A 16,941-nucleotide genomic window follows, 5' to 3' on the forward strand; every position below is an offset into this window, starting at 1 on the left:
GTTTCAAAAAAAATGAAGATATGTTATGCTAAGTTTTCTGCATCTTGTCAATAAAACCTCACCACTGACTCCCTTCCTTGGTTCTGGACACGGCTGTTACCTCCTGCAAGGTTACCAAAACATGCTCCTTACTGCCTGAGCTCCCTGAAGGACTACAGTTAAGGCTGCACATTTCTCAGTAGATTCCAGGCACCACCTTTACCCCCAGAAATGCAGGAGTTTCTTTTTCTTAAAATGTCTTGTTTTTATTTCAATAGTTGTTCGGGGAACAGGTGATGTTTGGTTACATGAATAAGTTCTTTAGTGGTTTCTGAGATATTGGTGCATTCATCACCCAAGCAGCAAACAATGTACCCAATGTGCAGCCTTTTATCCCTCATCCCCGTCCCGCCCTTCCTCCACAGTCTCGGAAGTCCATGGCATCATTCTTATGCCTTTGTACAGGAGTTTCATTTTAAAACACTCCACATGCTGTCAGAAATCCAGCAATATTTCCTTCTGGAACCCCTGCAATGATTAGAAATGCATTGTCCCCACTTGCTTTCTTCTCTGACTCTCCTCTGGCCCAGGATGCTCTGAAGTTCATGAACGTCAGAGCAGCGTTCAATCATGTCTGAGGAGGCTGATACCTAGAAGACAACTTGAGATTCCCGAATTCAGACTGTAAATCTTCTGCCAAGTGCACAGCAAAGCCCTCACTTAAAGAGTCCAACCAAGTGATTTGCTCTCTGCTTCTCCTTCCTCGCTAAGGGATACCCTTTTCTTTCCTAAACCTCTCCAATTAAAACCCCCAACTCCGATGAAACAGAGTGGAAGGGAATGAGCTTTTGTTTAGGGAGCGAGAGAGGATTAAGCATAGAAGCAGTAAAAAGTACCACAGGTAATTTTTCAAAAGCCTTTTCACTTTGCCAGAAAAATCACTGTTGACAAATGTAACACATAAACCTCAACAATTCATCAAGGGGGATATTAATTCAAGTGCTGTTTTCTTCATTATTGATGTTCCAAAACCTAGAAGACTGATATGGCTGTCAAGGTTGCAGGGTTTAAGCCCATTTTTCTGTGAACATTTTGATATAATGGAATGCAAAGCACAGCAAAGTTCGGAAGGCAGAAGAAGCTCTCAGCGGGGACAATGAATGTCTACATAATTTGACAGCAGCCTGTCTGTGCATATCACAGGATGTGTCTTTGTATGTCTCTGCATGTGTTTGAGCAGGCACCACGAAAAAGACAGAAGAATAAAGGGGCACATCACCATGTGTTAAATGAAATTCATATGAGGACTTGAAGAACTGTATTATAATATTCATGTAAAGTTTTAAATGGCGAGGTATGTGCACACTTGGCTGATTTAGGGTAAATAGTTCTAATCACTCCGCCGACAAACATGAGTTCAGTCTGGAAACATTTTTAGCCCCTTTTTATTTTCATATGTCTGCTTGGTCGCTCGCATATCTTGTATTATGACTTTACAGACATTTCTGAGCCTATCGTAGATTTAATTTCCTGTGATAAGAATCACGAAGGTCATCTGGGGGAGTTTTCTTCTCTCAATACCAATAGTGCCTTCAAGGTGAGGGGAAGGGTTAGTACTCTTGAGCAGCTGTACTAAGCAAGCCTTTTTATATTCTGGATTCTGGTGCTTTGACATCTGGGGCCCTGCTGATCCTGGAGGGACAGCCCTCCCACAAAGGGTGAGTCAGTTCCTACAGATGGTAAATACCCTGCCTGGGAGCGCGCCTTTCCAATGCAAACCAACCAATGCAGAGACAACACCCCCAACCATCTTCCTGATGTGAGGCTCACACTTCAGGCCACTATCCACCTGCCCTCCCCACGCCAGGGCCAGGTACTTGACAACTCTAGACAGCTCCTGTACCCTAGAGCCTGTTGAAATTACTCAGACTAGCCAATCCTAAACCTGTTTACCCTCCCTCCCCAGTTCCTTACCCTGGAAACACACCAAAAGCTCCTGTCCAAGTTCTCCCTTCCCTCCTCTGCCTCTTAATGGATCCCAGCGCTTCCCCACGTGGCTCTGCATTGCGTGGTGTGCCCCTTTCTTTTGGGAACCATGAGTAACACACTATCTTCTCAACGGCAATCATCTCCTAAACTGTTGGTCTCAGCAAACTTGAAAAATAATGAAACCTATGTTTTGTAAGAGAAGCACCTCTGCTGGATTGCAGCTGGAAGAATAATTCTGAAGAACACTCTGCTGTGGCCTAAAACAGTAAAACCACATTTTTGCAGCTTTTCAGGAACAAGCGCCCTTCAGCAGTGCAAATTGGCTTGAAAAAATATTTAAGTGGGTGGAATGACTTGCAATTTAGCAGAAGCAAGACCCTGTCTTATAGCACTGTTATGGGAGAGTTTATCACCACCTTCCCCAAAAACACGCGGGATACACCTGCGCATGTATACACATCAAACCCGTAAAAGAGAACACCTTTAAGACTGCCCAGGCAGGATGATCCCTCTGGTATCTTGGTAAAGTGACAATGATCAGCTGTGTCTGAAATTTGCCCCTGGGGAGCTGCCTAGAAGCCCTGACTACTTGAGCTTGATGTTCTAACTTTGCCAGGGCTCCACTTCCCCTTTGCGGGTTAAGAACTTTAACCTTGGAATCCATGGAACTAGCAAGAGTCAAGGTGACTTTCCCCCCATGCCCAGGCCCCATCTGGCCAGGCTGCCTCAGCCCACTGGTCATTTTTGGATCACTGGACAGACAGTGATAGAGACTGCCCAACAAGACAAGGTCTGATGTCAGGTTCGAAAGTGACAGGAAACAGCTCCTTATATGGCCAGGATGAACAAGCATAGGGTGGATAGTTTGGAATTGAGCAGTCTCCTGACATTGATGCATTTCCCCTACTTTGACATTTTACCTATGGCCAACCTTGCTACCAAAAGAAACACTATACTAACCAACAGATGCTCAAGATGCTCGGATCTTGGAAACCCACGTGAAAGATGTAAGAATGCCTGTCTTCTCATGCCTTCTAAGCAATTCCTGTTCATTGTCTCTGTACCCACAGAAAATTCTGAACAAATTAGAGGTCCCAAGAGATCACACCTGATTTCAATTCTAATGATGAGCTACATCATCTGCATTCACTTGGTAAGCTACAAACTCCGCTTTTCAATTGTCAGCACATAGTCTGAATGTGGGGAATAGAATGCAATCAAGCACAAATCACAGCGTCTGGACGTTAGAATCTGTTTTGAAAGAGGAATGGTCATAAATGGAAACTGATTTACCAATTCAGAACTCTATTACATCTTGGCCAATGGAAGAAAGTTAAGACCTACACTTGTCCAGCTTGACTGTTCAGTCAACTATTCCCTGTACATGTAACTGAAATGAAGTTGCATTTATTTCCTTAACCTTCTGAAAAATGCATCACAAACTAGAACTGGAACGACAGTTAACACCCCCCACAGGATAAAAACGAGTCAGTGTAAAACCATGTACTGAACTCAATTAACAACAGTAATGCCTTTTCTGGAAAAATTCTAGACCTATTTCTTCAACAAATCAAAAACCAGGAACACAGAAAATGAATCAAAGCCCGTGGAATGTAAAGAGGGTCCAAGCATTTTCATCTGAATAAAAACATAGACTCATTACTTATCCAAAGAAGGAGTGAGTTAACTACTTACCAACACCTTGTCTTGATTTTACTTTCCCAAATCCAAACCATGAGAAATCTGAAAACCACAACAAAACATAAAATAAACTTCGAAAGAGAAGTAGAAACCGGAGGTGGTCAACACTGTCCTTGGTCAAATAATGCAACAAACTCCCCCCGACAAAAAATAAAAAAATAAATAAACAAACCACTTGGGATGAAAGCTTCCTACCAAACACCTGGAAACTAACGCTTGAATTTCTGTGTTAAGATTTGTTTTCCATTTTAAGAACACGGAGACTCCAATCAGATAAGAGAGAGCAGCCTGTCTATGAGAAAAATAGCCACAACCCAGGGTTTAGGGCTCTGAGCTGTTTTCTTTCTTTCTCACTTTCTTTTTTCCCCCTTAGTGGAGAGATCATTGCCTTATATTGAATCATCTGACAGGGAAGCTGCAGGGGTGAAGACACACACAATGCATTTGACAAATGCACTACGGTTCTGAACCACAGCAATGTGAGAAAATAATAAGAGAAAACAGATCTTTTTTGAAGCTGAGACAGACCGTAAAAAAAAGGAGCACAAAATCCCGTGGGAGAGCAGACGCTTGGGCTACATAGAGTTTAGGAGGGAGGGACAAAAAGATCTTAATTCTACACAGATTCTTGCTCCTGATTTGCTGTGTGACGCTGGACTGTGTACAGCTGTTCTGTGCCTCTTAGAACACAAGGTCCAGTAGGCACGTGTAAGAAAATATCTGCCAAATGTCTGGAGAGCCTCCCGTGGATACAGCCACAGTGAAATGTCTGCTTGCTTCCTGAGCCCAGCTATTTCCTTCTAGGTAATTTCCCTGGCTTCAAAGTTAATTCCGCGCAGTGGGGAAATCCCTGAATATGAGGAAGATAAAGGGAAGGGACCCCAAATCAGTAACTGTGCTTCCCTCCTCTTTCAAATTTTTACAGGCATTTTGGATAATTAGTTAGCTAAATTGAAGAGAAATCAATTTAAGTGAACACTGTACAGAAAAGCTCTTTGCACACTCAAAGATGACTTAGGAGGTTGTTGTCATGACGATTGCTCAAGGGTAAATGCAGGCTTTCCCTCCCTGGTATCCTACAACTTCAGCCCCCCAACTTCTAAGCTGAAGTTTACTTCTGATCGATATTTTCCTCTGAATGCTTCCTTCCAGGTTTTAGAAGATGAGATGAAGGCCTGGCCTTGAGCCAAAGCCAAATAAAGATTCCTTTGCACAGAAGATAGTGAACTTCATTCATTGGAGCTGTTAGTCTAGGGAGGCAGAGTCTTGCCTATGGATTTCTTAGTTACAACTAATCCCATTTAAAACAAAGTGTATTATCCCACTGGTCATCTTTTGTTTTCCTATACTTGTTTGATTTAAACACTTTTTATTAAACCACAGATTGAATTTTTTAAGCCTAGTTTTTTTCACTTAAGTAATTTTTCAACATTACATTCCCATTTTAGAGAGAACCCACCAAAGGGCAATGCCATCACAATCCCTCACTGATTGTACATTTCAGATTATTTTTGATCATTAACTAAAATAAACACAACTGCAATGAACATCTTTACACATCTTAAGTGCTCCCCTTCTCTTGTTAAAAATAATTTCCTTAGATAAATTCTAGAAATTGAATTACTCATTCAAAAAGAATGAATATTGTGAAAGTTCTCAATACAGGTTATCAAACTGCTACAACACTATGCCAGGTCTCACTGTCACCAACAGTATTTGAGCGGGTAGAAAGGTATTTTTGAGCTCTACCCAATGGGAAAACTAAAGAGGAACAATTTCTCCTTACAGGAATTGCTGAATTCCCCACCCACCGCTGGTGTGGCTCCACCTAACTGGGAAGAGACCCGGTGAATATTCCCCTCCCATCGGTGCCCCATGAAACCATTCACACCTCACCTCTCCCAAGCTGGAGTTTTGCACAATGAGAACTGCAGATATACAGAAAATAAGAATTCCTCTCACCTGTGAAGTCATTACAGTTCACTGAGTGCCTCCACCCACCCACTGGGCACTTCTTCCTTGGTCCTCAGCCAAGCTTTGTTTACAGGAGAAATTATCCTATGCTTATTGACAAGGAACTGAGACTCAGGGAGGCTGACACTTAGCAAATCTCTCAGTTTGTGGTGACTGAGCCTGGATTCATATCTTCTGATGTCAAATCATAGTGGATTTTTTTCTTCATTCTTTTTTAGTTGCATTTCCCATGCTCCAAAATCACCAAAATTAACCGAATTTTATAACAGTATAATTAGAATTCAATTTTAAATATAGAAAAACACTATAAGTAGTTATTCATTCTCATTTATTTATTTATCAGGCAGAACAGAGCCTTCAAAGAGAAATGAGCTGCAAAGCAACCCTTAAGAAGCTGGCCGGGTGCAGTGGCTCACGCCTGTAATCCCAGCACTTTGGGAGGCTGACGTGGGCGGATCACGAGGTCAGGAGATCGAGACCATCCTGGCAAACACAGTGAAACCTCATCTCTACTAAAAGTACAAAAAAAAAAAAAAAGAAGAAATAAAGAAAAAAATTAGCCGGGTGTGGTGGCAGGCGCCTGTAGTCCCAGCTTCTCGGGAGGCTGAGGCAGGAGAATGGTGTGAACGCGGGAAGTGGCGGAGCTTGCAGTGAACCAAGATCACACCACTGCACTCCAGCCTGGGCGACAGAGCGAGACTCCGTCTCAAAAAAAAAAAGAAGCTCTCGGTGGAGGATGAGCCATCTAAGACGTAAGTTCAGAGTGTGGGAGCTCAGAAAAGAAGCCTCTATTCCAATGGAGGGTTGGAAGGGGGCTCAAGAGAGAGGGCTCAGAGGATTTCTAGAAAATAGATTAGAATTAGCCAAGAATGGGAAAGAGCAGAGGAAAGAACGCTGACTGCACTCAGAATCCAGTTCTGGCTAAGGTGAGAAGTGCTGAATGTGTCCAGAGGCTGATGCAGCTGGAAGAGGGGTGGGGAGAGGGAACTGAGAGGTACAAGTAAGGGCCAAGTCAAGAGTTTGGATATCGTAGTGAAAATTGCACAGTTAGGTTCAAAAAAAACAAGAAAGAAAGAAAGAAATCAAACTCAAGCCAGGAAGTAACATTGTCAAGATTAATTTTAGAAAAATCATTTTGGCTGCAGGGTGAAATCAGGATTACGGGAGGAAAAAACTCAAGGCAAGAGATTGGTTAAGGAAGTTTTTAGAGAAATCAAGGCATGAGAGAATTGTGGCCTGAACTGGGAATTTGGGAAAGGGAAGGTGAAGGAAAGGAGATGACTGCAGGCATATTTAGGGACAGTAGCAGAACTTGGTGATTGATTGCAAATTGAGGGGAGTGCAGAGAGAAAACAATGAAGGTTTCAGATTTGGACAACTAAGTATATGGTTATGCTGCCCGTAGAGTCCCTAAGGAACTTAGAAGGAAAACAGATCTAGGAGTCAAATTGAGAACATGGGTTTTAGCCACAAATTTCAAACAAGGTGCCTATGTGACAAAAATGGAAGGCAATACCCTCAGTTGGCAGAATAGTCTGAAGCTCAAGACACAGGCTTAATATCAAAATTCTAGAGCCCATAGATCAACCTGAGAATGGAAACTGGACTCTCTACCTAGGAGTCATTTCTCATTTGGGCCTATACTATGTCCTGTCTTATAGGCACAAAGGAAGGAGCACCCAGCTGAGGCCAACTTTTGACAAAATTATTCCTAAATTAATGAACTATTTCTACGTTCTGTTTAAAATAAACTCAGTCATTATGTAGGAGAGAATGTACAATCTTCCTGATCATACCACACACTTCCTCGAACATTTAACAGACCAGATACAGAAAGGTCAGGCTGGCACCTCTTCCCTAGAAGCTGTTATGCATTCAACAGCTCTTTCTTGATGGATTTAAGCAGTCGTCTTAAAACTTTAACACTAAATTTCACAAGCAAAATTTTCCCACAAGGCCAAAAAGAAACAATTTCTCAATTTCCTGTGATGTTTCATCCATGGGGAGTACAGTCCTGCCAAACCTTCTTTTATTTTCTGTTTAATAAGAGAGACTTTATTCACTGCAAAATAAAGAGCTCCTTCAAAAGTAAATGTAGCTGTACTGAGCTTAAAGAATCCCCTCCTTTTGGAATGTAGACCAAGAAAGACTCTAAATTATGAAATTAACCAATTAAATCCATCTCATGTTGAAGAAAGCTCACCATTTTCCCTGACCGGAGAGAAGGAATATAGGAAAAAATAGCATGTAAACACATTAACAACTCTAAGATGGAATTCAAATTAAATAAAATAAATGGCAAAAAAAAACAAAACTGCTTTTAAAATTTCTCATAAAGGAAAAAGCTAAAACATAGGGGGTTGAAAAGGAATATTTATGATGTAAATGAGAGAATCAGAGGAAGGAGCTGGGAACAGGCAACATGGAAGAAACCTGACCTTCCCTGTAGGTACTGAATAGCTCAAACATTAAACATGAGGCTTAGAAAGGTTCTGATCTCAAGAGAAAACAGCTTCTGGATATTTTTAGTTTCAGAAAAATCATTTTAGTATGTTAAGAGAAAATCAGCTTTCCTCCCTTCTAACACTGAAGAAATTGACATTTGCCATGTTCTCAAATGATTTTCTTTATTTTTTAAGGTAAGACTCACCACCCTCCACCCCCAAGAAAAATGACTTTACCATTGTCATGGAATCAAATGGTAAAATATGATTTACAAATAAAAATGGACTTCACCTCCAGCTTCTTAGGATCACACCCACTCCCTAAAGGACATTTGAAAGAGGAGTCTCTGGGCTGCTTTGCTTCAGGGAGAGGATGGACCAGAGTTGAGTCCAGAGTAGATAGGCCAAGTGCTTGCCTGAGTAGCCAATGAACTGTCACATCTAAGATCTAGAATGACTGCTCGTTGGAGTGAGAGAAAATAAACGCAAAATTCGCCTTGTTGACAGCATCATCATCTCCCTTTCCTACTGGCACATAATCGGGGTGAGTAATAGTGTGCTTCAAATTAATTCCAGTTCCTCCGGGCACAGAACAGTGTAGTTTGGGGCCAAGTTTCCACTTCAATTGGATCTTAATCTTTTACTTAAGGACATACCCTTAATAAAAGAAAGCCCCATCTCCACAGTCTAGGAAGAGGGCTTGCCTTGAGTTAAACTGGTTCTGGAAATCATGACACAAAGGGTATTGTATCCTCCTGACCAACCTTCACTTGGCTCCATCCCTTGTCTTTCATCAGACTTACAATGTGAGGTATTTCCACTGTTCTCTAAAAATGTAACATTGAGCAACTCCTATGTGACAAATATAAAGAAAAATGTTTGTATTATGGCTGAACCTCCTAACTGTTCCTGAAATTTGTATTTCCGGTTTTCCCCACCCAGCTACACCATATTTCCCAGCTTCCCTTGTGGTTAGTTGTGGCCAGATGGCTAAATTCTAGTCAATGAAAGGGGAGCAGAGCAATGGGTCCAACTTCCAGGCCTTGCCTATTAAGACTTCCTCTGTGTACTCCCTTCGACCTGGCCAAAATTAAGATAACACCTAGGGCAAGCTTGGAAGTTATGACTTGAAGATAGCACGGGGCCATTTCAAGGAACAGTGAATTCTCCCAGTATTGTTATGTGGGCGTAAGCAGAGTAGAACACATCTCAGAGTCTTTCTACCAGAGGGCCAATGAAGCTGAGCTATCTTTCCTTCCATTCTCATCCATAAACAAAAATATGTGTTTGAACTGTGATCCACTTTGGGACTTACTTACCACTATAGAGAGCCTACCCCTACTAACAGATGTAGGAAAAAAAAAAACAAGAAACATACGCTTGAGGTTTTATTAACTGACTCCATGACTTCCCAACCTGTCAGCACACATTTAAAATTGTGTGTCGGTGCACATTTGCATTTTCCTGGAGAGGAGATCCACAGATTTCATCAGATTTTCAAAGAGTTCTCACCCCCAAATGCTAAGAACCACTTCAGTACATATAAATACCCACAGAGACAAAGATATAAATGTGTATGCACTCTGTGTTTGTATTCTATTTACTTCTGTTCTCTATCAACAGTTGAGTCTGGAAACTGAAAAGCATCTATTATCTCTCACCTAGATTTCTTCAGTAGCCTTCTAACTTAGCTCACTGCTTCATTCCTGCCTTCCCCTGATCTGTTTCCCATGAGCTGCCTGAGTAATCATTTTCAAGTATAAATCAGATTATTGCTTGAAGATAGCACGGGGCCATTTCAAGGAACAGTGTCTTCCCCCTCCCTGGCCTCATTCCCCATGAAACAGCCCAGTGTTCTCTTTCCTATTTCTTCTCGCTTTGCATTTTTTCATACCTCCTCCCAGAATCTTCTTCTCAGGCTCTTTTGTTTTGTTTTGTTTTGTTTTTTGAGACGGAGTCTCGCTCTGTTGACCCGGCTGGAGTGTAGTGGCACAATCTCAGCCCACTATAACTTCCACCTCCTGGGTTTCAGCAATTCTCCTGCCTCAGCCTCCAGAGTAGCTGGGATTAGAGGTGTGTGCCACCATGCCTGGCTAATTTTTGTATTTTTAGCAGAGATGGGGTTTCACCATGTTGGCCAGGCTGGTCTTGAACTCCTGACCTCAAGTGATCCACCAGCCTCGGCCTCCTAAATTGCTGGGATTACAGGCATGAGCCACCCCACCAGGCCCTCAGACTCTTTTTCGTAACTAATTCTTGTTTTTCAGGTTTCAGGTCAAATATCACACTATCAGAGGGACCCCAACTTCACACTTCAATCAGAATTTCTCTGAACCCCTTTCCACTCTCTATCATTTCATTCTTTTCAGTAGGCACCCATATGAGACCTTTTTTAATTGATTTATTGTTTATTATCTGCATCCTTTTCTAGAATTTGAGCTTCAAGAAGCCAGTGACTGTCTTAGAACAGCTCCCCTAGAAACAGACCCTGACTAAGGAGCCATGCAAAAGTAGTTTACTAAGAAGAGATCCCAGGAAGCACAAAAGGAGTAGTCACAAAGGGAAACAAGAAGAGGTAGGAAGCCTGTAATGGATACATTATCCAGGGGGTTGCACTGTGGACAACTGGAGTTCAAATACCTGGGGAACTTGGAGTGATGGAATAGAATGAACCTTAAGAGTTATCCCATCCCAAAGGTGAGGGTCATTTACCCTCCAACACCCACCTGTCATTGACTGGAGGCTTCCAGCTAAGAGAAGGTCCTTTTTTTGTTTCTTTGTTTCTTTCTTTCTTTCTTTTTCTTTTTTTTGCAATGGAGTCTCACTCTGTTTCCCAGGCTGGAGTACAGTGGTACGATCTCAGCTTGCTGCAACCTCCACCTCCAGCGATTCTCCTGCCTCAGCCTCCCCAATAGCTAGGACTACAGGCGTGTGCCACCACACCTGGCTAATTTTTGTATTTTTAGTAGAGACGGGGTTTCACCGTGTTAGCCAGGATGGTCTCGATCTCCTGATCTCATGATCCACCCACCTCGGCCTCCCAAAGTGCTGGGATTACAGGCGTGAGCCACCGCCCCCAGCCCAGAGAAGGTCTTTATGCAGACTCATGGGTGGTTGCAGCAAGAATCTGCAGGCAAGCGCTGGGGTGGTGAAAGGTGAGAGGACACAGGTGGGGGGGAACGCCAACAGCATTTGCTGCAGGGATTTTGTCTGTGTAATTCACCACGATCTCCAGTGCCTTGCATAAACACTCAATAAACACTTGTGGAATGGATGAGAACAATTTTGAAAAAGCGTAACAATATTAAATATAGCAAATGTAATGAAAATGCCAATATGCAGTTTATACATACAACATAAATCATAAATCCATTAAATATTTTGCAAATGTATTTGCTACCTTAATGATTTGTGGCTCTCCAATGGAACATGACTGAAGACAGTATTTAAAGCTGAGCAATTCTTAGAATCCAGCACTCCAGGCAGTAGTGTGGAATAAAGAGCTGGACTAGAATGTCAGAAGATGTGGGCCCTCTCTAGACACTGCCGGAAGTGAATGGCATGACCTTGAGTGAGCCACTTCCCTCTCATGGGCTCCGTTTCCTGCTCCATGAAAACAAAATTTGAGAAATGGCATCTAAGGCCTATACAAGCTCTCAAAGTCTATAGGACTAAACATTAGGCATATATGACTGAGAAGATCGACACATGGCCTTATATAGCTTTCCTGAGCCTGGGTATTTTGAGAATGTGAGATCATATGCAATTTAAGGAAAAGCACTCAGTCAACCAGCCTAGATTTTCTCCTGCTAAATAATACTCAGAGGCTTTGGGGCCACTATATCCTCATCTTAAGAGAAAAGGCCAGTGCTCTACAAAAGCAATTAAAAAAAAAAAAAAAACAGTATTTATTGAATGCCAGGAAACTTACTAGAGATCAGATATTGCTTTAATTTGAAAATTAATCAGCTTCTTTGCAGCATTAAAAAAAAAAAGCCTTACATCCCATAAAGTTCAGAAGCCTCAAGTGGGAATAGATGGAATTAGACTTGCCTGGAACATAGCAAGATGTCTTGATCACATATTTCAAACATTTAGTTTTGAGAAGAAACTTGCCAACTATTTCTCTCTTTCGTTTAGTACATGTGGACTATTTCAAAGGCAGTTTAGTGGGTCTACATTTTATTCATTCCCAATTAAACTACATAAAACATTCAATTTTTTAAATGTCTTGTAGATTCCAGAAAGTTTTTTCTTTAACAAAGGTGGTTACAATCTTCACTGGGTAGGTGAAAAATGGAACCTGCAACTCCTAATAATTACTTTCCATGATTGGAACTTTGAGAAAGGCAGGGGCAACCTCTGCTTAATAATAGGAGTTGACAGAAGTGAGAGAGTCATATCAAAGATTTGCCTTTCTACAGTACCACCCCAGTGAGAGCTCAAAATGCTTTATAAACATTTTCTCAGCTGTCACAAGCTCCCTGCAGGGAAGGCAGGTGATGTCTGGTTGCACACACACACAATTTCCCTGTTAACACTGTCTTAATGTTGGATGAATGACTCCCTGAGACATGCCCCAAATTCCCTTCTCTCTGCAAAGCCATGCTGGTTAGCACTCAGGGCAAGTCTTTGCGGAGGAAACTGGCTGATTCCCAGGGTATCATCTTAGAAGCGATGTTAGTGGCCCTGCAAGAGACTAACAAGTCCACAGAGTCTGGCAAACACTTGATGTCAAATTCCCAGGAGCTTTTGTTTCCAAGGAAAACCTAAACAATGACTCATGTCTTGGCTGATTTGCCCAGACCTGTCCATTGTGCCCAGTCACCAAATGAGCCCGGCATGAAGGAAAGCCGTGCTCTCAGTTCTTTCTTGCATAAGCTTTGTTACCACATTAAATGTGTTTAGAAATGCCTTTGCAATTTCTGCTACATATTTATAGTTATATTCATATTTATACTTACATTATTTATATTCATATATATAAAACATGCAAATTCTTTTTTAGTCCTTCTAGACCAACATTTGTTGTAGCTCATGCAAAGCACCACACAGGAAACTTTTTGCCATTGTGTTATGGAATTTTGGAGGGAGGAAGAAAATTTTAGCTCCATTCTCATTACAGGATATTTTCCATTTTAAGTGGTATCTGAATTCTTCCCACCAATCTGGGAACCGTGGTGACCTGTTTCATGTCACCTTTCAGCACCTTTGTCTTTCTTTTTAGTGACCCATTGTCTCCCTTCCCATCCCATAACCACATTCAAATCCAGCCAAAGTCAGGAAATGTGTGAGGCCAACACAATAGCCAAAATGTTTATTTAATTGTATTACTGTGTGCTCTTCTGTTAGGAAGCTCCCATAATGGAATAGAACATAACAGGATTATACACACTTATAAAGCTGGGTGCTGAATAAAAAGAATTGGATAAAATGACCATAAATAGGACAAAATGAAAACCCATTATTTAAAATGCAATGCCGGTCAAACTAATTAACTATGAGCCATCATGCACACTGTCAGTGGAAGAAACCTAAACCCATCAGATGAGACTGCATTTCTTTGCTTGATGTTTTCCCACTAAATGCCCAATGTGCTCTTTAGGGTCCACTGATTTTCTGGAAACTAATCAAAATTGATTGCCTCGGTCAGTGGTTCTCAAACGGGGGCGATTTTGCCTCCCAGGGGAAATTTGGCCACGGGGACATTTTGGGGCTGTCACAATGGTGGGGTGGGTGGAAAGTGTGTGCTAGGAGCATGCATCTAACAGGCAGAGGTCAGGGACAATGCATAGGACAACAATGAATTCAAGGCCCCAAATGTCAACAGTGCTGAGATTGTGAAACCCTGACCTAGGTCACAGACCAGCAAGGGTAGAATTCATGCTAAAACCTTTTATCCCTGCTAAAAAGAAATCCTAGTCTGCCCATGCTCATGGTCACCACAACAGTTTGGTCTTCTCTCACATTATTTTAATGTCCTCATCCCTAGTGACCTGGCTGCCAGCCCCTTTCACTCCCAGTTTATCTTAGAAACAGCTCTGATAATGTCATTTCTTTCTACAGCTCCCAGCACCAAAAGGGCGTTTCTGCCTCAGAACAGAGACATAACGCAGTACAAAGGAATAGAAAGCGAGTTTGTCCTACCTTGGGTGTTAAGTCTTGGATTCGCTATTTCCTGACATAACGTCCATAATTACTTGGACTGTCTCTGAGTTCCTCTCTATTGAATGGGGCAATAATTACTGTCCTGACTACCTGATTGGACCATCTTAAGGTCAAGTGAGCTCTGGTGAACATAATGGTGTTATGTAAACATAGGGGTAAGGGAATAATAAGGTCCAAACTCTTCAATGACATTCAAAATCTTTACCTGGCCCCATGACCTGCCTCCAGTTTTATCATCTTAATTTCACCTTAAGATTTCAGTTAAACTATTAGTTTGCATCTTTAGTAAAGATGCCTCGAATTTTCCTATTAATTCATTTGAAAATTATTCATTGATCACCTGATGGATGCCAGACAGTGTGATTAATGCTGGGGATGTAATGAGAGTAGAATAAAATAATCACATTCCCTGTTTTCAGATTTGGTGTGTTTGTGTTTGATGTGTGTTTTTTTTTCCCCCACCAGACATATAACCCCCATGCTTCATCTTTGATCATTAAACTCATTTATTCAATAAAATTCACATTAAAAGTTACCCTATCATGAAGCATTTATTTATTCCCCAAATCAGAAATACCTCCATTGACATTTGGGCTGTTTGTCTCTTATGATAAACACCACACTCTGCACTGCATTCATTATTTATGTAATCTTATTTCTCCTATTAGATTTTAAGCACTCTGTGTGGAAAAAAAAGTGTCTTATTCAACTCTGTACTCTCTTCCATAAGCCTCATAAGATACAACACCGTCAAGCAGGGCACTTCCCACATGGTAGGTACTCAATAGCTGTCTCAATTTCTAATTGAAAGGTTTTAAAAATAGGGCATAAAATGCCCACAAAATGGTAGAGACTGAATTGTAAAGCTCAGAGATAGACAACGGTAGGAACATTCATTAGTGTTGTCTACTGTTCTCTGTATTTCCAAGGCACCCTGTTCTTTCTCTGTCATAGTTCCTTCCCACTCTGAATTTTTAGCTATCTACTTACTCATAACCTCCTCCTAAACTGTAAGTTCTTTAAAAGCAACACATATTTCTGTCTTGTCTCCCTACTGTATTTTTTATGAGTACAGTGCCTGGTTCATTGTAGGTACTAAAGAGATGAATGAATAAATGAATAAATCTTGCATGGATTGCAACTTTTCACCGTTGCATTCTTTAGTTAAGAACCAAATTTGGGCGTGCCCAAGATGGCTGAATAGGAACAGCTCCAGCCTCCAGCTCCCAGTGTGAGTAACACAGAAGATGGGTGACTTCTGCATTTTCAACTGAGGTACCGGGTTCATCTCACTGGGTCGTGTGGGACAGTTGGCGCTGGTCTGCGGTTGCAGCCCGACCAGTGAGAGCTGAAGCAGGGCGAGGCATCACCTCACATGGGAAGTGCAAGGGGGAAGAGAATTCCTTTTCCTAACCAAAGGAAATTGAGACACACAACACCTGGAAAATCGGGTAACTCCTACCCTAATACTGCACTTTACCAAGGGTCTTAGCAAACAGCACACCAGGAGATTATATCCCACACCTGTCCCAGAGGGTTCCATGCCCATGGAGCCTCCCTCATTGCTAGCACAGCAGTCTGAGATCTAACTGCAAGGTGGCAGCAAGGCTAGGGGAGGGGCGCCCACCATTGCTGAGGCTTAAGTAGGTAAACAAAGAGCCCGGAAGCTCGAATTGGGTGGAGCCCACCACAGCTCAAGGAGGCTGGGCTGCCTCTGTAGACTCCTCCTCTGGGGACAGGTCATAGCTAAACAAAAAGCAGCAGAAACCTCGGCAGAAGTAAAGGCCCCCGTGTGACAGCTTTGAAGACAGCAGCGGATCTCCCAGCATGGAGGCTGAGATCTGAGAACGGACAGACTGACTGCTCAAGTGGGTCCCTGACCCCTGAGTAGCCTAACTGGGAGACATCCTTCACTAGGTGCAGACCGACACCTCATACCTCACACGGCGGGGTACACCCCTGAGATGAAGCTTCCAGAGCAAGAATCAGACAGCAACACTCGTTGTTCAGCAATATTCTATCTTCTGCAGCCTCCACTGCTGATACCCAGGCAAACAGGGTCTGGAGTGGACCTCAAGCAAATGCCAACAGACCTGCAGCTGAGGGTCCTGACTGTTAGAAGGAAAACTAACAAACAGAAAGGACACCCACACCAAAACCCCATCAGTACGTCACCATCATCAAAGACCAAAGGCAGATAAAACCACAAAGATGGGGAAAAACCAGTGAAGAAAAGCTGGAAATTCAAAAAATCAGAGCACATCTCCCCCTCCAAAGGAACGCAGCTCATCGCCAGCAACGGAACAAAGCTGGATGGAGAATGACTCTGACGAGTCGAGAGAAGAAGGCTTCAGTTGATCAAACTTCTCAGAGCTAAAGGAGGAACTATGTAACCAGCACAAAGAAACTAAAACCCTTGAAAAAAGATTTGACAAATGGCTAACTAGAATAACCAATGTAGAGAAGTCCTTAAAAGAACTGATAGAGATGAAACCATAACACGAGAACTATGTGACAAATGCACAAGCTTCAGTAACTGACTCAATCATCTGGAAGAAAGAGTATCAGCGATTGAAGATCAAATGAATGAAATGAAGCGAGAAGAGAAGTGTAGAGAAAAAAAGAGTAAAAAGAAATGAACAAAGCCTCCAAGAAATATGGGATTATGTGAAAAGACCAAATCTAC

General features: G+C 42.1%; 1 protein-coding gene across 3 annotated transcripts in view; it reads right to left on the reverse strand.

Moving 5' to 3' along the window:
- The window catches only part of NTRK2 (neurotrophic tyrosine kinase, receptor, type 2), a 374,546-nt gene that overhangs the window by 166,610 nt on the left and 190,995 nt on the right, over positions 1-16,941 (reverse strand). For 2 of the 3 annotated variants that reach the window (XM_011945896.1, XM_011945895.1), the window contains one exon: positions 3,664-3,711. The exons of the other annotated variant lie outside the window; for it this stretch is intronic. In XM_011945896.1, the coding sequence (XP_011801286.1) occupies positions 3,664-3,711 (48 nt within the window). The remainder of the gene's footprint in view (positions 1-3,663; positions 3,712-16,941) is intronic. 3 annotated transcript variants of the gene reach the window in all.

The sequence above is a fragment of the Colobus angolensis genome, unplaced genomic scaffold, assembly GCF_000951035.1.
Source record: "Colobus angolensis palliatus isolate OR3802 unplaced genomic scaffold, Cang.pa_1.0 Scaffold246, whole genome shotgun sequence".
Classification (NCBI taxonomy): Eukaryota; Metazoa; Chordata; class Mammalia; order Primates; family Cercopithecidae; genus Colobus; species Colobus angolensis.